This window comes from Anolis sagrei, chromosome X, assembly GCF_037176765.1.
Source record: "Anolis sagrei isolate rAnoSag1 chromosome X, rAnoSag1.mat, whole genome shotgun sequence".
NCBI lineage: Eukaryota > Metazoa > Chordata > Lepidosauria > Squamata > Dactyloidae > Anolis > Anolis sagrei.
In genome coordinates this window covers 100,373,791-100,394,260 of record NC_090034.1, presented here as the reverse complement: position 1 = coordinate 100,394,260, position 20,470 = coordinate 100,373,791, and the positions used below count along the sequence as shown (strand labels likewise).

Here is a 20,470-nt window from a genome sequence, read left to right as displayed (position 1 = left end):
TAAATCAACTTTATATAGAATGTCTACTCTTCTAGGGATGGCAGGAACGAGAGAAGGGGACATATCAGGGATCTTAGTCAACTTCAATAAATATGGTAATGTTGGGAGAATAGCAGACGATGGATTGTCTTGCTCCTCCGAAGGAAACATTGGGTCATCAACCGTTGATGACGTCTTTGGAATTGCAATGTCCAAGGCAGTTATCATTCTCCCAATCAGTTGCATAAATTTATTATAGTCATCCGATCGACCTGCAGAATACTCCATGTCCTTTTCATCTTTAGGTATCTCATCCACCTCCTCAGAGGCATCTGTATCAACAACATTGTCCATATTCAAGTCATCACAACGAGTGCGCTGCAATACGTTCACATTCATAGACTGTGTGCCCCTAAGTGGGCGCCCCATGTCTCTATTCACGGCCTGAAGGCGATGATCCGACGCATTGGCCCTTTTATCTTGCGCTGGCTGCCTGCTGGTTCTCTGGACCACAGGAGAAGGTAGGTTGTCATCTCCGTAGAATACAATTCCCCCATTGGGAGTCACCTGATAAAACCCCGCTTGTGGGGGGGGGGGGGGTAGTCAGTCATCTTCCTTCGACCCCCATAATAAGAGGACCTTGAAGATGCCACCGAAAATGCCCTCTCCAGTCTTGCTTGCCGACGCTTCCTCACAGAGCAGGAGGAGTCTGAACACGTCGATGCGGAGTCACTGGAGCTGGATCTATCCCTGCGCGCCCCCCTCATCTTCCTTGCGCGCGAAGGTGCACGCGATCGGCGCCGAGCCTGCTCACTAAGGGCATTCCCTGCTGTAGCTGACGTCGACGGCCCAGCTGGGGAAGCCCCGCGTTGCTCCTCCTCCCTTTCGCCTGATAGGGATGGAGGCGGGGCCGGTGCCGAGAGCATCGGCATCGGGGGTGTGGTTTCACTCCTCTGAGCTGTCTCCCGCGCACGCGCGAGGCGTGGCTTCGCCGATGCCGACTCCCCATCTGCTTGCAAGGCACGCTCGTGGCGTGGTTGTGCCGGCATCGGCTCAGGCCTGGCTTCTGCCGCGGCTGGAGAGGGCTCCTCTCCTTTCTCCACCAGCTGAGCGAGCCAAGCCGCTCCATTGGAGAGACCAGTCTTCTTCTTCACTGTAATGGTGGGCGCTTTCAATTTCTCAACATTTTTAGTCTTCTTGGGTTTCTTTAAAGTCTTCAAAGGTAAGTCCTGTTTTGACTGTGTTTGGTCGCCATTATGGCGATCCTCAGTTGGAGGGAGGAGAGCACGGTCGTACAGCGCCGCCTTTAATTTAATCTCCCTATTTTTCCTTGTCTGGGGAGTAAAGGACTGGCAAATGACACAGCTCTGAGTCAGATGCCCCTCACCCAGACACGCTATACACAGATCGTGGGCATCATTGTCTGGAAAGTTAGAAGGGCAAGCACTACAACGTTTAAAACCCTTCGTTTGTGACATTTTGAAGCAAACTTCCCAGACTCAAGCCTCACAGTAAAGAAAAGTAGTTCAAATCAAAACCGAGCTGTTTGCGTTTAGCGCGGATGAAGAGAACTGAGGCGGTTAGCCTTCCGCGGGCTATTTATAGTATCATGGGGAGTGTGCGCGGGGCCAACCGCCGTCCTATTCAAAATTTTAACTGAAGATTTCCGAGCTATGTTGCGCATGCGCAGAAGGTTACCATTAGTGCGCATTCACAGCATAGCCACGCAGGGAAACCTCCCAACAAAGGATTCCCAAAGGCAGGAAGCAACCAGACCTTGAAAACTGTTAGGCCATTAAATGGTAATCAAGGTGGCCAATTCACACCTACCGCAAACAGAAAAGAGTTATTTCTCCCACCCTGCCGTTCATCCTTTGATCACAATTCAAGGTACAGGTTCATACCTATAAAGCCCTAAACGATTTGGGACCTGCCTACCTTCATGACCATATCTCTCTCCATGAACCAGCCCGTACCCTTCGATCTTCGGGTGAGGCCCTCCTTTCGCCCTTACCAGTCTCTCAGACTCGCCTTGTGGGTACAAAGGAGAGAGCCTTCTCCTCTGTGGCCCCCCGACTCTGGAATTCAATGCCTGGAGAGATTAGGAAAGCCCCTACCCTGGAAACTTTTAAAAAGAGTCTTAAGACCTGGCTCTGCTGTCGCGCTTTTGAAGAGTAGCCACATAATTTTATGCTAGTGTTCCTCCAATGTTCTTGTCCCAGGAGAGCCCCCCCCCCCCCATACGAAGTTTGGCTTAATTTCCTATCTCTCTATGAGTTTACCCTTACAATTAGTTATCCCCCCTTATCTCACCCTGAGTTTTTAAATCATTTTACATGTGGCTCGCCCTTTGTCTTTCTGTCATTATGCTTAGTTCTTATGTTTTGTGTATCTTGTTTTATATGCTTTGATGTTTTATATTTTAATGTTATGTTGTTTATTTGATTGCAATTTGTATTGTTATATTGTAATTCTTGTTCAGGCTTGGCCCCATGTAACCGCCCCGAGTCCCCTTTGGGGAGATGGTGGCGGGGTACAAATAAAGTTGTTTATTATTATTATTATTATTATTATTATTATTATTATATAAACACATTTTTTTCTAGTTTCCAACATACCTCACAACCTCTGAGGATGCTTGCCATTGATGCAGGTGAAACGTCAGGAGAGAATGCTGTTGGAACATGGCCATACAGCCCAGGAGACACACAACAACCCAGTGATTAGGAGTGCCTTTTCTGAGTCTAAGTGGTTATTCTTTGCAGTTCTCCATACTGAATTTGTTATTTATTTATTTATTTGTTTGTTTGTTTATTTACAGCTTTTATATTCCGCCCTTCTCACCCAGCAAGGGAATCAGGGCGGATTACAGTGTACACATATATGGCAAACATTCAATGCCAATTTTTGACATACAGACATACACAGAGGCTATTTAACTTTTTCTGGCCGCCAGGGGAGCTGTCGCTTTCATTGACCATCTGCGACACTGATGAAGCACTTCCGCATTCCCCGCATGCTTCCCCGCTGGAATGCTTTGCTGGAGTCTTCTTTATGGCCTCATAAATCAGTTAATTTAGCCTCCCCACATTTTAAGGTGGTACCTTATTTTCCTACTTGACAAATGCAACTGTCAGGTTGCAAAGGTCGACAACAGGCTACACACAATTGGTTGGAAACCCACTCCAACCTGGGCTGGCTTCGAACTCATGACCTTTTGGTCAGAGTGATCTTAATGCAGCTGACACTCAGCCAGCTGCGCCACAATCCCGGTGCAAAAATTCTCAATTTTACCTTTTCCCCTGCTGTCTGGAGGACATTATCTACTCATCTCTCTCTTTTTTTTTTACCTCATCCATCCTCCCACTAATCTAGAAACCCTAAAAAAGCAGTGGAACACCACTGTCATACAGATAATTCAATGGAAATTCTCCATATCCTACAGAAGCTAATTTTTCCTTGCTTTTTGGATCTACTTTTCTTGAATCCTATCTTTTGTCCATCACCAGGACATTCTACACCCAACTGACTCCATTCAAGCCATCTTGGCCCACTTCCTCACATGGGACAAAAAGAGAGCAGGACCGGCCTGCTAAGACAGAAGCCATCCATTCTGCTCTGAATTCTGGCAATCTAAGAAAAATACCTTGCACAGAAATAAGAAAGAATTGCCCTTCTTGCCCGCCGCCACCAAGAGCAATCACGTATTCGGTGTTATTCTTCACAAAAAACACAGGGTTTAGTTGCTTCACACAGACGTTGTTCAATACACGTGTCCACATCTCTAAAGGAAAAGCAGAAAAATAAGAAAACAACAACAATGCCACAGTTAAAACAGAGTGGAGAAATACGACAAAATGCCATTGATCCAGGCTGCAATTTCTTGTGACAATCATTGCCTAAAAATGGGCTCATTCCTCTTTGCAGTATGAATTAAACAAATTAGTGCCAAGCAAAAGTTTCAGTCTGCACTATCTCCAATAACGGTTGGCGAGTGCGAAATAGGAAGATCCGAAGGAAGTGAAGCCTTTAAAACTATAACGTTATTCTTTCAGTAAAAATAGGAAAAATTAATAAAAGGAAAAATAGAAAAAATAGAGATTACTCTGATGTGTATTTGTCAGTTATCAATCAGTCTGGTTGCCATCATCTTGTTTTTTTTATGTTTAGCTGCAACTCAGGTTTTGCCCTTTCTTCTTTCCCCTTGGTGATAAGGTTCCTGAGCTCCTCCTCGCTTTTGGCCATCAAAGTGGTATCATCTGCATATCTAAGGTTGTTAATGTTTCTTTCAGCAATTTTAACTCCAGCCTAGGTTTCTCAAGCTCCACACATCGCATGATGTGTTCTGCATACAAGTTGAATAGGTTGGGTGAGAGTATACAACCCTGCCGTATGCCTTTCCCAATCTTGAACCAGTGTGTTGTATCATGGTCAGTTCTTACTGTTGCTACTTGGTCCTTAGACAGATTCCTCAGGAGAGAGACAAGGTTGGTGCTGCTATCAAACTGAGGTTGGTTCCTGAGCTCCTCCTGGCAACATTCAACCCCTTCTGCAGAAGTTGCACCCCGTTGTCCAAAGAGGGGGAAAAAACCAACAGAAAGCAAACTGTCTTCAAGCAAAGAAATATTTATATAAAGATATTCACAAATAAAGCAGAGTCCTTGGAATATCCACACAAAAGCTTATAAACACAAAGTCTTTATCTTCACAGTCTTGTTCTTCAGACGTTGCAGCAATAATACACCTTCAGCAATTCCAAACCTCTTTCCAGCCTCCAGCCAATCTCTCTCCAACCTGCAACCTCCAAACTCCAACCTCAAGAAATACAATGTACTTAGTCTCTATTAGTAGTACCTCAGCTCCCACAGGTGGCTTGATTGTTGCTGGCCATACAATGATTGGACATGATTCTTACAATCACCCAGTTTTCACTTAAGAAATGACCTAAACAATATAAAACTCTGACAAAGGTGACTAGGTATCCCCATACCACCAAGAACTTGCCACAATTTATTATGATCCACACAGTCAAAGGTGTTAGAATAGTACATAAAACAGAAATAAATGTTTTTCTGAAACTCCCTGCCTTCCTCCATTATCCAGCAGATATGGGCAATTTGGTCTCTTGTTCCTCTACATTTTCTAAACCCAGCTTGTACATCTGGCAACTCTTGCTCAATGTATTGCTGATTATGGCAACCAGACTGATTGATAACTGGAAAATAGAGGGAGAAAATGTGGAGGCAATGAGAGACTTTGTATTTCTGGGTGCAGAGATCACTGCAGAAGCAGACTGCAGCCAGGAAATCAGGAGATGTTTCCTTCTTTGGAGGAGAGCAATGACCAATGTTGATAAAAGAGTGAAGAGTAGAGACATCACACTGGCAACGAAGATATGCATAGTTAAAGGAATGGTATTCCCCATAGCAACCTACAGATGAAAGACCTGGACCATAAGGAAAGCTGAGCGAATGTAGAGAGACGCTTTTGAACTGTGGTGTTGGAGAAAAGTTCTGAGAGTGCCTTGGACTGCGAGAAGATCCAACCAGTCCATACTTCAGGAAATCAAGCCCGACTGCTCACTGGAGGGAAGGAGACTAGAGACAAAGATGGAGTACTTTGGTCGCATAATGAGGAGACAGGAAAGCTTAGAGAAGACAATGATGCTGGGGAAAATGGAAGGGAAAAGCGCCAACCAAGGGCAAGATGGATGGATGGTATCCTTGAAGGAACTGGCTTGATCTTGAAGGTGCTGGGAGTGGCCACGACTGACAGGGAACTGTGGCCTGGACTGGTTCATGAGGTCAAGAAGAGCCGGAAGTGACTGAATGAATAAATAACAACTTGTGTGTATATAAGCAACAAACAAGAATCAAAAAGGTACCTAAAACACATATTTAGAAAGGTGGATAAATTTGCACAAAGGGAATTGTATTGTGTGGGAGATTACAACTTGGAATTAGTATCAATAAGACAAAATAAAGTTAAGCATAAAGGAATACAATATGAATGATTTATTCGAAGGGGAGACTGAGCATAACAGATGGACATATTCCTCGGGAAGACATAACATATATAGTAAAATAGGTTTGTACTGGGGAAAAACACAAACAAGTCATTGATCTTACAGGTAAAAAGTCTTCCAATATATCTGTCAGAAGTATTTTCAAAGGCTTTCATGGCCAGAATCACTGGGTTGCTGTAGGTTTTTCGGGCTATATGGCCATGTTCAAGAAGCATTCTCTCATGACGTTTCACCTGCATCTATGGCAAGCATCCTCATGACGCAACCTCTGAGGATGTCTGCCATAGATGCAGGCGAAACATCAGGAGAGAATACTTCTAGAACATGGCCATACAGCCCAAAAAACCTATTGGTCAGATCACACACCACTATGAGTGACAGCAAAATAGAAACAGAGATAACAGAAGAAACCTGGAGATATAATACAATTCTAAATAGTAGAGAGGAAGAATATGAAATTGTTAAGAAATAAATAAATAAGTATTTTGGGACTAATGGCAGAGGACAAGTAACTAAAGATATAGTATGGGACGCCATCAAAGCTGTTATAAGAGGATAGTGTATAAGTTTAGAGGTAAATCCTAAACAGAGATGGAGAAATCAAAAAGATAAGAGAATAAAAGAAATAGAAATCCTGCAAGACAGACACAAAAACAAGGGGTAGGAAGGTTTTGAGAAAGTTTAAAGAGAAAAGAAAACAACTAGAAGCTTTTGAGGAAAGGGATATAATGAATAAGTACCTATGTGTAAAAAGTTATTCCCAGAGTTGGAATATAAAATGGGGAAGATGGCATATTAAATGAAAAACAAAACAAAAAATGGATAAACAGATTGAAAGATGAAAATGGGAAGGAACAAGAGGATTAAAGTAAGATTAGGGAGATCATGGCCAAATATTATAAAAGATTGTATAAGAAGGAAAGAGTAGAGCAAGGAAGTTTAAATTTGTTATTCGTTCAGTTGTTTCCAACTCTTCGTGACTTCATGGACCAGTCCATGCCGGAGCTCCCTGTAGGTCATCACCACCCCCAGCTCCTTCAAGGTCAATCCAGTCACTTCAAGGATACCATCCATCCATCTTGCCTTTGGTTGGCCCCTCTTCCTTTTTCCTTCCATTTCCCCCAGCATCATTGTCTTCTCTAAGCTTTCCTTGCTTCTCATGAGTTTAAATACCAAAGGGAAAAAAAATTATAGAGAAAGACAGAGAGCTACTAAATCAACCAATAACACAAGAGGAAATATTAAGGGCAATAAAAGGGTTAAAGGGAGCCAAATTACCAGGGCCTGATGGATTTCCAGTGGAATATTATGAAGCAGATATGAACTAACACCACACTTAACAGAGTTATTTAATGAAATCTATACTGAGCAAAAAGTCCCCCAAGCATGGAAGTTATCAGAAATCCTTACAATACCAAAAAAGAGAAGAGACTTAACACATCCAGGGTCATATAGACCTATCAGTCTACAAAATATTAATAGAATCACAGAATCCTTGAGTTGGTAGAGACCTCATGGGCCATCCTGTCCAACCTTCTGCGAAGAAGCAGGAAAATCGCATTCAAAGCACCCCCAACAGATGGTCATCCAGCCTCTGTTTAAAGGCCTCCAAAGAAGGAGCCTCCACCACACTCCAGGGCAGAGAGTTCCACTGCTGAATAGCTCTCACAGTCAGGAACTTCTTCCTAATGTTCAGGTAGAATCTCCTTTCCTGTATTCACTAAAAAAATTGGTGAATAGGCTGGAAATAATAATGCCAAATATAATTAAAGAAGATCAATATGGATTTGTGAAGGGAAGAAGAATTGGGGATCCAATAAAAATGTAGAAATTGTAATGGAAATTCAAATAAGGAAAAAAATGGGAATTCTTGAATTGGATGTCTATAAAGCATACTGGAGAATGATTGAAGGAGAAATTAATAGAATGTCAAATCTTCAACTAATAATAGCCAATAGAAATGTATTACATGAAAGCATACCAGGAATATATAATGTGCAAAGGGAAAGAGTGACTGACAAATTAACAGCATATACACAAGTGATTTTAGTGAGAGTTTGGAAAGAGAAAACAAAGTGGACTCTGACAAACTGGTATAATTATATAGTAAATATGTCAAATGTGGAAATAACAAATTGTAAATTGAACAATATAGACAAAATAGAAAATGTTATAATAGTGAAGAGTATGTGGGATCATTAGGAACTATTTAGAGAATGTATTAAGATGTGAAGTGAAAAAATTGAGATTAAGACTGATATTTGAAATGTAATTTATGTAGTTTATTGTATGTAAATTGTATGTCCGAGGGGTGGGGTGGAGCGTGAGAACTGGGTAAAGCAGCTTTGATGATGATGATAATACTTATTCTTTCAGGTAGGAATTGAAAAGATATAATCAAAGAACTTGCATATTGGTCAAACACAGGTCGTTATGGCCTGTGTTGTTGTTGCTTTTTTCAGGCTCACTTACCTGAACCTGGGCCTCTCATGTGCAGAATGGGGTAATGCCCCACAAAGTAATAGACCAGCTGGTTCTGCCGGATGAAGAGGGTGCTTTCTGTCGCAATGCTGTCAGCAATGGAAGTGGAGAAACCCCTCTGCGGGCAGGAGATGGAGCCAATCCAGCAGCTGTCGATGCCCACCTAGAGCAGAAAAGGAGGCAAGGCGCATCTTATGTGAAGAGACCAAGATGAGTCCTATTGAGCTGAAGGCAACAAGGACATTACCATGAAAGGGTCAGGAAAGGAGCCTGCTTTTTTCCTGTTGGGTTTGAACCCAGGTCCCTTCATTTCAGGACTATCCCAGGCCCTGAGATTTGAGGGGAAAAACCTGGGGTTTTGGGGCTTGTGATATCACAGAGGTCAGACCCTGGCAGTGGCAGCAGTTCCGTGCGACAGAGGTGTTGGGGGTGAGGTCTCACCTCTGAGGATGCCTGCCATAGATGCAGGCAAAACGTCAGGAGAGAATGCTTCTAGAACATGGCTATACAGCACAAAAAACCTACAACCAAATATAAAACTGATAAAATAAAGGGAGCACAAGCAGCTAGACAATTTTAGATCAAAAACGGGCAACAGTGACTGCATTGTCTGTAACTTACACGGAAAAAGCATCCTTGAAGACTGAGTCAATACATTTGGGCATTCCCTAGGCAACGTTTCTTGTAATTGGTTAATCTTTCCAACCCAAAAGCATTGCTTTACAGTAATGTGATTGAAGGAGAGAACAGAGTGACAGGCAGACAGAGAGGCCAATGCAGGAAGGGTTTTCTCTGCTCACTAATTCATCTGCCTATCTAAGTCCTTGTACAAGGATGTGGTTGAGTTCCAACAAGAAGTGTATTTCCTAGGCCTGCCCTCAGACTTCCTTCCTAGAGACACCCCTCCCGGGAAAATACACTTCTTGTTGGAAGTGCAAAGCAGAAAGGTATGTTCTGTGTAGTTAACTGTCATCAAACTAAGGTGTTGAATTTTTGATTACTACTGAAAATGAAGGGGCAAAGATCCAAAATACTCCTTAAATCCGAATCCGAAAAGCAGGAGCTCCCTTTCCAGTGCAGAGGGCTAGAAAGGACACCATGCAAGTTGGATCTTTAAAACTGCAAAAAACAAACAAAAAAAAAGCCTGTTTATTGCATGGCCATAGCAAGATGGCAAAGTTCAAAATTTTGTCAGAACCCTAGCAATGTGAAAGTTCTGGTGATTCTAGAGTACGACTGTGATGGTGTCATCCTAATGCTGTTCCCACACATCAGATTGTCAATGCGAAGTATTACTGCTCATTTTTGGAACACCATCTCAGACCAGCTTTGAGAAGAAAACAGCAACACTTTCTGCAGAATGCCCCTATCACTTTGCATGACAATGCTCGGCCACATGCAGCTCACACTGTGGCTGATTTGTTCGATCGATGGGGCTGGGAAGTGCTGTACCATCCACTATACACTAGCCCTTGCGACTTTGACTTAATTCCTAAGATGAAGGAACAATGTCGTGGCATTCGCTTCAGAACTATTCCAGAGATTCTTACAGCAGTTGACCGCTCAATTTGAACTATCAACAGAACAGGAGCTGCAACAAATGTCCTACGATTTCCACATCATTGGAAATGGGTTGTACACAATGCTGGCAACTATATTGAAGGACTGTAAAACTTGGTGGCATGTATCACTTTTGAATTATATGTAAATAAATAATTCCAACCCTCATACAATGCAATCGAAAGGTTTTGCCACACCCCTCAGTGGGGACGCAGAGCTTTTATCACTTTGGCAGTAAATTGAATACACATTTCATTGTTGTTCAAAGATCAATCAGTTCATTGGTCTAAGCTGGCAATACAGATGTTCATTGGTTCTTTATGATTTTGACAGGCACGAATGCACATATGGGACCCTAACAATGGCACAACTATAGTCTATAGTGCACATATGGGACCCTAACAAAGGCCCTCTGCAGAAGCAGGACAATATGATAGTCAATCATGACATATCTGCATTTGGAACATCCCTGAAAATTCCCTTTTAAAGCTACATCTCCCTTATTCCTGACTTTCTCTTTTTGCAAAGCTGAAGTTCTTCAGTGAAGCAAATCAAGCACTGGGTTGTTGTAGGTTTTTTCGGGCTATATGAGGTAGTGAGGTAGTGAGGATGCTTGCCATAGATGCAGGCGAAACGTCAGGAGAGAATGCCTCTAGAACATGGCCATGTAGCCCAAAAAAACCTACAACAACCCAGTGATTCCGGCCATGAAAGCCTTCGACAATACAAATCAAGCAGGTTTACACAAGCAGCGCAAAAAAACAGTCAATCTATTGCCACACAATGACCCCCTGTTCTGGCCAATCATCTTTGACCACTCAGGATGTTTCTTCCAACCTAGGGATGTATTCTCTGTTTTGATCCCAGTTGGGAATGACATCCAAGAGTTGTGACTGTTCAGTCTTTCTAGAGGTCACTGCAGAGGATAATGTAACTTTACAATCACATATTATCAAAGTGAAGCAACACAAAAATATCAGTAACATTATGACCACTGCAATTCCAGACATGACCAAAGCTTTTAACCACTGCAAGCCAGGCAGCCTGAAGTGAGCCACCCCCACCAAGCTGAATTCTGAGTGTATGTGGATCTGACTCTGTTGACTATTTGGTGTATCTTGGAAACATCCTCCTCATTCTGCCCAGATTCACTGATGTCATGTTCAACCAAACCCATAGACCTCCTTCTCTGAACAGGTAGTCTAATACCAATCTGTGCTGCATCTGGGTTTCCAATCCTTTTATCGTGTAGTTTGCATGAGAAGGAAACCAGGAGAGGCTGACCGCCATGATTACCCTGAGTCCTGCACCCCCCCCCCCAACTCACCCCCATAATCTCTTACCTCTACTGGAAAGTAATCTTCAAATCCCGTGTCAGAGAGGAGGACAACCTTGCTCATGGGGAAGTCACCAAGGATGAGCACAGGGGCGCGGATGTGGGTGTGCCACAAGGGACGCGACGCATGTGACAGAGACATGAAGTGATTCAAAGCATCCAGCTATTTGGACATAAAGAGGCCAGAGAGGAGAGCATCAGGACACAATTAACCTTTCTCCTGCATATTGAAGCCATGGAGGCCCAAATACTACATTCCACAGAATACAAAGTAAACATTCTGCATGGCCTGTGCCACTTTTGGTGGCAGACTATGGTGATATATTGTAATGCTGCTCCATGACAAATCTCCGTGCGCAAAGGTAGGAAGGAAGGACGCATGGATAACCCAGATTTATGTTGAATCCTTCTCTGTGCTATCTTCATATCATGTTTGCCCTCTAAAGCCCTTTTTATAAACGTGGCACAACCAAATGGGAAACTCATGTACTTTCGGCTGCAAATGGTAGCTCCCATGCCAAAACATAAAGAAACTCTGTACATCCTTAAATTTTTTTTAACCTATCTTTTAATGAATGTTTAAATATTTTTCATTTCACAGATGTACTGCTTTTCAAAATACCTTTTAAACATATTTAACTAGTGTTTTTGTATGTGGAGCTGTAAGGTGGCCTGAGCCACAATATTGGGGAAAGGGCAGGATACCAAAGAGGATGAGGGTGATCTTAATAATGATAATGATGATGATGATAATAATGGAAATATTAACAACTCAGTTGCTGAATAATTGTGTGAACTCAGAACCCTCACCAACCACAGGAATTTACCTTTCTCCCAATCCTGAATCTAGCTCTTTGTTTAGTTGCTCTCACAAATCCATTTACATTGATAGAGAACCTAGAAATAAGAAAATATTATGAATATTAAAAATCGCAGGAATCAATATCTTTTACACTGTTATGTTAGACAACACCACAGATCCTTCATATGTTGTTGGATTGCAATTCACAATACTGCTCACTATAGGCTGCACTGGCTAGGTCTGAAGTCTGTGAAAAAACTAATGTTTACTTCTGTAACCACTGATTATAAATAGTTCTTAAGTATGCAAAGAACTGTTTAATGTGACTTAACCATCAAGTCTATCAACATGTGAACAACAGCATGATTTCACCTATTGTAAAAGAACAGTCTCCATTCTAAGAGACATTATTCAAAAAGAAAAGAGAAACCAGCTAATGTAATAATGTTCATATCTATTTATATGATAAAAATATTTATGTAGGAATGTATGTATATATGTAGGTATGTATCAACCTATCTTTGTATTTTATGACGATTGTTCTGGTATGGCTATACCAGGAGCTCCAGCTTCTTTTTCTTTCTTTGAGTGTTTGTATGTATTTCAAAGTTCCATGCATTTTGCAAAAAGGTGGCTTTCCTTGGTTTGCAATTATAGGGCCAATGACCCATCAATCATCATTAGGTTCTTTAGTTCTGCCCCTTTTTCTGGGTTTAGGAGGGGAAAAGGGGACCTCTAGTTCAGTTCTCACAGAGAAGCCTTTCGCACAGAGTGTGAGTCAGTTCCACCTGTAGAAAGCTTCGTCTTTTACAGCTTTTGCTGGGGAAGTACAGCCAGCTTTTGCTGGGGGAATTCAGTCCCACAGCTCTACAGAGAAGCATCGCTTTTGCTCAGGAAATCCAGTCCCACAGCTTTACAGCCAGCCTTCGCTGGGAATTGAAGACCTTCTTTCCTCTTGGAAATCTACAAAAGGACTCTGTTTGGTAAGGACCACTCGCGGCAGCCATAACGCAATTTGGACCAGGTGTAGGGGCCCAGGCCAGCAGAGCCTAAGACAGATTGCCCAGGTAGAGGTCAAGGATTTCCCTGATAGAGAAATGAGAGGTTGCTTACCTGTAACCGTAGTTTCCCTAGTGTTGTGCTGTGAATTCGCACTAATGGTACTCTCTCTGCGCATGCGCAGTCTCATCCGGAATCTTCAGTTGAAATTCAAAAGGAAAAAGCGGTTGGCCCCGCGCACACTCCCCAAGATAGCATAAATAGCCCGCGGCAGGCCAACCGCCTCCAGATCTCTTCCGCCGCCAAAGCAGCCAGAAGGAGGAGGCATGACAAACTGCGGGGAGGATGGGCGGGGCCGTGCGAATTCACAGCACAACACTAGGGAAACTACGGTTACAGGTAAGCAACCTCTCATTTTCCCTACGTGTCTGTGCTGTAAATGCGCACTAATGGTATAAGACTAGCGAGCTACCCACCTTGGATGGCGGGAGTCATGCCACCGCAGAAAAAAGCACTGCTCGACCGAACGCCGCATCCTTCTTCGCCATCAAATCAAGCTTATAATGTGAAACAAATGTCAGCGGCGTCGACCATGTGGCAGCTCGACAAATGGCGTCCAAGGGCACACCCTTCCAAAATGCTGCCGTAGTAGATACTGCTCTTGTGGAATGTCCTTTCACGGCAGATGGAATCTCACGTCCAGATTTCTGGTAAGCCAACTTGATTGCAGAAACTATCCATGAGGATAGACGCTGCGATGACACAGGAGAACCGCAAGAGTCTTTCCTATACTTCACAAATAACCTAGGCGTCTTTCTTATGTCTTTAGTTCTACTAAGGTAGAACGCCAACGCCCTGCGGACATCAAGCAAATGGAGACTACGCTCCAAAGGGGAGTCTGGGTTCTGGAAGAAGGATGGCAAAATAATCTCCTGTGACATATGAAAATGTGATGATACTTTGGGAAGAAAGGCAATGTCTGTACGGAGCACTACCTTATCCCTGTGGAACCGGAGATATGGTTCATCTGATCTAAGTGCGCAAAGTTCGCTAACGCGCCGAGCCGACGTTATTGCCACCAGAAAGGAAGTTTTCCAGGAAAGATGAGAGATATCACACGTGGCCATAGGCTCGTAAGGCGCACTTTGAAGAGATGAAAGCACTATCTCCAAACTCCATGAGGGAATAACAGGGGCAACTGCTGGTTTGACATTCCCGTAACCTTTGAGGAAAAGTTTAATTAAATATTCCCCAAAAAGGGAGGGCAGCCCTTCTTTCCTTCTGTACCATGAGATGGCTGCGAGGTAACACTTTAATGATGAGATAGACAAACCTAAGTCAGATAAGGAAATCAAAAAGTCTAACACTACTGAAACTGGAGCTCTAACAGGGTCACAGCCCCTACTTAACATATACTTTGTGTAACGAGCCCACTTATAAACATAAGAACGTTTAGTAGACGGTTTTTGTGCCGCATCTAAAATAGCCCTAACTGGACTAGACAAACCTAAGGTAAGATCTAATGATCTGGGGCAATCCTCCAAGCAGTGAGCCTCAGCACGTGAACGTCCGGGTAGCAAACCCTTCCGTCCTGTAAGGTCAGAAGGTCTGTCCTGCTCGACAGACGTCTGTATCTCCCGTTGGACATTCCGAGAAGAACTGAGAACCATGGTTGACGAGGCCACCATGGTGTCACTAGAATACAGTTCCCTCTGTCCCTCCTTAACTTTGACAGGACCTTCGCCAATAGGGGAAACGGAGGAAACGCGTAAAGGAAATCTCCTGACCACTTGAGAAGGAATGCATCCCCCAGACATCCCTGCGCTAGATTGGCTCTTCTGCGCGCACAGAAGAGGGGACATTTCGCGTTCTCCCTCGACGCGAACAGGTCTATTTTCGGGACCCCCCAAATCACGAAGATCATATTGAGTTCCTCTTGACTGAGAGACCACTCGTGGCTCGAAATGGGTGTCCTGCTTAGCGTGTCCGCCAAAACATTCTCCTCCCCTGGGAGGTGAACGGCCATCAGATGGACCTCTCTCGCTATGCACCAGTCCCAGATACGCATTGTCAGTCTTGACAGAGTCTGGGACCGTGTTCCCCCTTGCTTGTTTATATAGAACATTGTCGTAGTGTTGTCCGTTATCACCTGCACTACCTCGCCCAACAATTCCATTTCGAAAGATTTTAGTGCCTTTTCCACTGCGAGCAGTTCCAGTACGTTTATATGGAACTTGGCCTCCTCTGGAGTCCAAAGACCTCGGGCAGTGAGACCATTGAAATGCGCTCCCCACCCTCTTAAAGACGAATCCGTCGTGACAACTTTCGACAGTTCGGGAGGCTGAAAAGGTAGGCCTACAGTAACATTGGTCGGTTCTGTCCACCACAATAGGGAGGTCCGCACTTCCTCCGGCACACGAAACCGCACATGGGGGTCGTCTATGCCAGGACGGAACACTGACAGGAACCAGTTCTGGATGGGTCTGAAACGCAAGCGGGCATATGGCGTGACCGCTGTTGTAGAGGCCATATGGCCCAGTAGTACTTGAATTGTCTTTGCTGACACTTCCCCTGAACATAGGACTTGCACAACCAGGGACTTGAGTGACGCGAAACGCTCCTCCGGTAGAAACGCCTTCTGGCAAGTTGAATCCAAGACGGCTCCAATAAACTGAATCCTGCGGGCAGGTACTAGATGGGATTTTTCCCTGTTCACCACAAGACCTATAGACTGGAGAAGAGAGAGAACTGTGTCAACATGCACACGCAGGCGGTCACATGAGCTCGCTACTAACAGCCAGTCATCTATATACGGATACACCGTAATGCCCCTAGTCCTGAGGTGGGCAGCGACTACCGCCATGCATTTTGTGAAGACTCTAGGAGCCGTAGTAAGGCCGAATGGCAAGACGTTAAAATTAAAGGCCCTTTCTCCAACCATGAAAGCAAGATATTTCCTGTGGTGTTCAGCTATGGAAATGTGAAAATATGCGTCCTTTAAATCAATTGATGCGAACCAATCATCTTTATTTAAAAAGGGAAGGATCATAGGAAGAGAAATCATACGAAACTTTCTCGAATCAATATACATGTTCACTCCCCTTAAATCTAGTATTGGACGCAAACCTCCACCTTTCTTGGTTACTAAAAAATAACGAGAAAAATAACACCTGTTGAACATTGAAGAGGGAACGCGCGAAATCGCGCCCTTATTCAATAACTTCTCAATCTCTTCCAGCAGTGCTGGGGATTCGGGAGTAACTTTTAACTGTCCCAACGGGGGCCGAGATTTAAATTCTATTGAATAACCATACTCAACAATTTGGAGGACCCAACTATCGGTCGTTATTGCGGCCCAAGACCGTGCAAACGGCCTAAGTCTATCCTTAAATATATAACACCCAACTAGTTCTGAAGGCTCAGGCTGAAAAGAGCCTAACTGTTGCGGGACAGAAACAGATGGATCGTCAAAGACGACGCCTGGGATTTCCCGCAGCCTTAACCTTATTCTGGTTATATGGTTGGTACCTAGGCTTTGCACCAAAGCTCTGCCTACGGTTATATTGGAACTTTGTTGAAGCATTCCGATTGTTCTGAGTTGCACTGTATCCACTATAATTGGACTTACGATATCCACTATAATTGGACTTACGATAAATTGGACTTACTCGTTGCTGCCAACGAGGCTTCTGCTGGCTACCTGGCTGCCAAGAGTAAGAATATGGATAGGGATATTTGGCCGCCTGCATAACCTCACGTGAATGCTTAATTTTCTCATCCGTTGCTGGATCAAAAAGACCTTCCTCATGCATTGGAAGGTCTTCTGCCAACAACCTACTCTCCTCTGATAACGAAGAAGCACGCAACCACGCATGACGACGTATAGCTGTGGCCGTGGCGAAGAGCTTTCCAGATGTCTCTGCCATATGTTTGGCAAAAGCTTTTTGAAATTTGGAAAGAATAAGGGCTTCTTCTTGATAAGCCTTAGGAAGACGGCGGTCTTCAGCAGGCAGGAGATGAATAAAAGGTAGGACTTTGTTCCAGAGAAAACTCTGGTATCCGCTCATAAAGGTGGCGTAATGAGCCATCCTAGCGAATAACCCCGCAGCCATATGCACTTTCTTCCCGAGGGAATCAATCTTTTTGCCTTCCTTGTCTGGTGGTGACACAGAAAATTTTTTAGGCCTTCTAGACCTAGCTGCTTCCGCCACTACCGTATTAGGAGCAGTGGGGCGGGCAATCCAATTTGCTGATGAAAGGTCTACTTTGTAAAAAAGGTCAACCCGCTTAGGAATTGCTGGGGCAATTGACGGGGAAATGTCAGGGACCCTTGTCAACTTAAGCAAATATGGCAATGTTGGGAGTAGTGTAGGAGAGGAAGTGTTCTGTTCCTCAGGAGTAAACATATGGTCTTCTACAGTAGAAACAGGTTTGGGAGCAGGAATGCTTAATGCAGTTATCATTCTCCCAATCATTTGCACAAATTTATTAAAGTCATCCAGACGGTCCCCATTAAGCTCCTTATCATTGTCTATATTTGGGGCCTCCATCATCTCCACAGAAGCATCTGAGTCAATAATGTCATTTGGATGGTGATCCTCACAGACAGATGGCAACGGTGTGCCCCTTTGGGAATAATAACATCCCTGGCGCTCATCTCTCATGCACCCAGGGATTGTCTCTTGTTCTGGTAATTGTCTGTTAAGTCTATAGTCCTCATTACGACACCTAGGAGGACGTAAATTCTCTTGAGTAGGAGGCATAGGTTGTGGTGGTCCACAATAGATGAATCTCCCTTGAGGTGTGATTTCATAAAATCCTGGGTGAGGGAGGGGAAGCTCTCTATCATTCCGTCGGGAAAGCCTTGAAGAAGAGGCTTTCTTCACTTTCTTTGCACGTGCTTGCCTGCGCATCCTAGCAGAGCAGGATGAATCAGAGCAGGAACTGGACGTTGAAGAGGAGGAGGAGGAGGAGTCACTGGAACTGGATCGATCCCGACGCCTTCTCTTGCCCTTGCTCCTACGGGATGGAGCGCGAGCACGGCGCCGACTCGGGGCCCCAGCGCCTGGCATCCCCGATGTGGAAGGCTGCACGGAGCTCGCGCGGTGCCGATTCAAATCCCCAGCACTCGCGCCAGCTGATAGGAGGAGCCCTTCATAGGCTGCATGCCTTGACTCCTCCTCTGAGGCAGTCCCTTGGGCAGTGGGAGGAGCCGGCGCCGAGAGTGTCGGCATCGGGGGCGTGACGCCGGTCTCCTCCCGCGCACGCGCGGGGCGTGCTGCAGCCGATCTCGGCTCTCTTTCACTTTCAATATCCTCCTGTGCTCGCACGAGGCGAGCGGAGGCTCCTGCCGGCTCCTCTGCATTTGTAAAGCCACGTGGAGGAGTCTCTTCTCCCCTCTCAGCTAAAGGGGCCAGCTGAGGAGCTGCGGCCATGACTCCTGCCGCTTGCTTTGGGAGCCTCGCCGCGGCCGTTTTGCCCTCAATATTTTTAGTTTTTTTCATCTTCTTCGCCGGCTTTTCTTGGGACGCCAGACCAGGTAAGTTCTTCTTTTTTGGCTCAGTAGACTTAGCCATTACAGGGAGAAGAGCCCTTTCATAAAGGGCAGCCTTTAAACGAATTTCCCTATTTTTTCTTGTCTGTGGGGTGAAGGACTGGCATATGGAGCAGGCCTGAGATAAATGTCCTTCACCCAAGCAGGCGATGCACAGCGAATGTGCATCATTGTCTGGGTAATTACTCTGACAGGCAGAGCAACGCTTAAATCCCTTTGTAAGGGACATCGTAACAACAATAACAAATAATAAGTAGATCTGAGCAATAGGAAGATCCGAACTTGCTGCTGTGAGCGCGGATGAAGAGATCAGGAGGCGGTTGGCCTGCCGCGGGCTATTTATGCTATCTTGGGGAGTGTGCGCGGGGCCAACCGCTTTTTCCTTTTGAATTTCAACTGAAGATTCCGGATGAGACTGCGCATGCGCAGAGAGAGTACCATTAGTGCGCATTCACAGCACAGACACGTAGGGAAAGAAACAGTTCATGAAGACAGTTGCCTGTCCCTTGTTGTCAAGATTAAGAAAGCCACCAGTTGATTCAAAGCCTTGAAGTATTTATTTGATTTATTGAAGACCTAAGCACTAATAAAGAACTTCGTTAAACTTTCCAAGTTTCTAAAGACTTTGTTTAGAGAAATCTATAGGGCCTCTAATCCAAGGCATCCCCGGTGTCCTGTTGGGCATACAGAGCACGCCCTGTTTACAGACCTTTTCACAGGCCCAGTGCATGACAGCACAAAGATGGTCCTATCCACAGAGCCCTGTGGCTCTTGTCAATGACAGAGAACAATGGGAGTTGTAGTCAACCCACATCCTGCAAGCACTGTGAACCCACCAAAGATGGATTTGGACCAAACCTGGCACACATACCCATCGTGCCCAACTTCAACTGCTGCTGCAGGGGCAATGACAGATGATTATGGAAGTTTTTTTTTAAAAAAAAATAACCTTTATTGAAGGTTTTTTTTAAAAAAATAATACAAAATATCTAATAATAATAATAATAATAATAATAATAATAATAGTCATAAAGAAAGAGAGAAAGAGAAAAAGGAAATATATATATTGGGGGAAAAATCACAAAATATTGCAGGAAATGTTAAATATAAGAATCCCACTCAAACCTGAGATAGTTCTACTAGGGATAATAGACCAAAAATTAGAAAAAATACAGATAAACTCCTTTTTTAATTGAATACTGCAGCAAGAATTTGCTACACAAAATTACGGAAAAAAGAAAAGATGCCAGAAATTAGTGATTGGATAGAAAAAAATGTAGATATTAAAAATATGGATAGGTTAACATACCTAATATCAAAAAATAAAGGGACCCCAATAAAAGAAACTGACTGGACAAAAGCGACAAATTATTTTGAAACAGAAAAATGGAAATATAATAATATAAAAAGAAGAGAAAACAAGAGGGAAGAAAAGTCAAGACAAAAGACAGAAGAGGAAAAGCCACTTGGAAAATACTCAGGAAGTCAACAAAGGAGATATATACCATCCTGCTCCAGATTTTTAACCACTTATCTGCTATGCTGTGTTTTCCATTATTTATTTATTTATTTACTTCACTTGTATACCGCTCTTCTCAGCCCTCAGGCAACTCAGAGCGGTTATTATTATTTATTTTATTTTATTTTTCCTCTTTTCTTTCTTCTTTCTTTCCTTTTTTCCCCTTTTTATCTTTCTCTCTTTCTTTATGATTATGGGAGTTTTAATTCACCCAC

General features: G+C 43.9%; 1 protein-coding gene across 1 annotated transcript in view; it reads right to left on the bottom strand.

Moving 5' to 3' along the window:
* LOC132780608 (cation channel sperm-associated auxiliary subunit gamma-like) overlaps positions 1-20,470 on the bottom strand; it is a 95,508-nt gene that overhangs the window by 57,419 nt on the left and 17,619 nt on the right. The window contains exons 6-9 of the mRNA XM_067473407.1: positions 12,209-12,278; positions 11,389-11,544; positions 8,477-8,648; positions 3,626-3,763 (exon numbers count right to left, since the gene is read on the bottom strand). Coding sequence (XP_067329508.1) covers positions 3,626-3,763; positions 8,477-8,648; positions 11,389-11,544; positions 12,209-12,278 — 536 coding nt within the window. The remainder of the gene's footprint in view (positions 1-3,625; positions 3,764-8,476; positions 8,649-11,388; positions 11,545-12,208; positions 12,279-20,470) is intronic.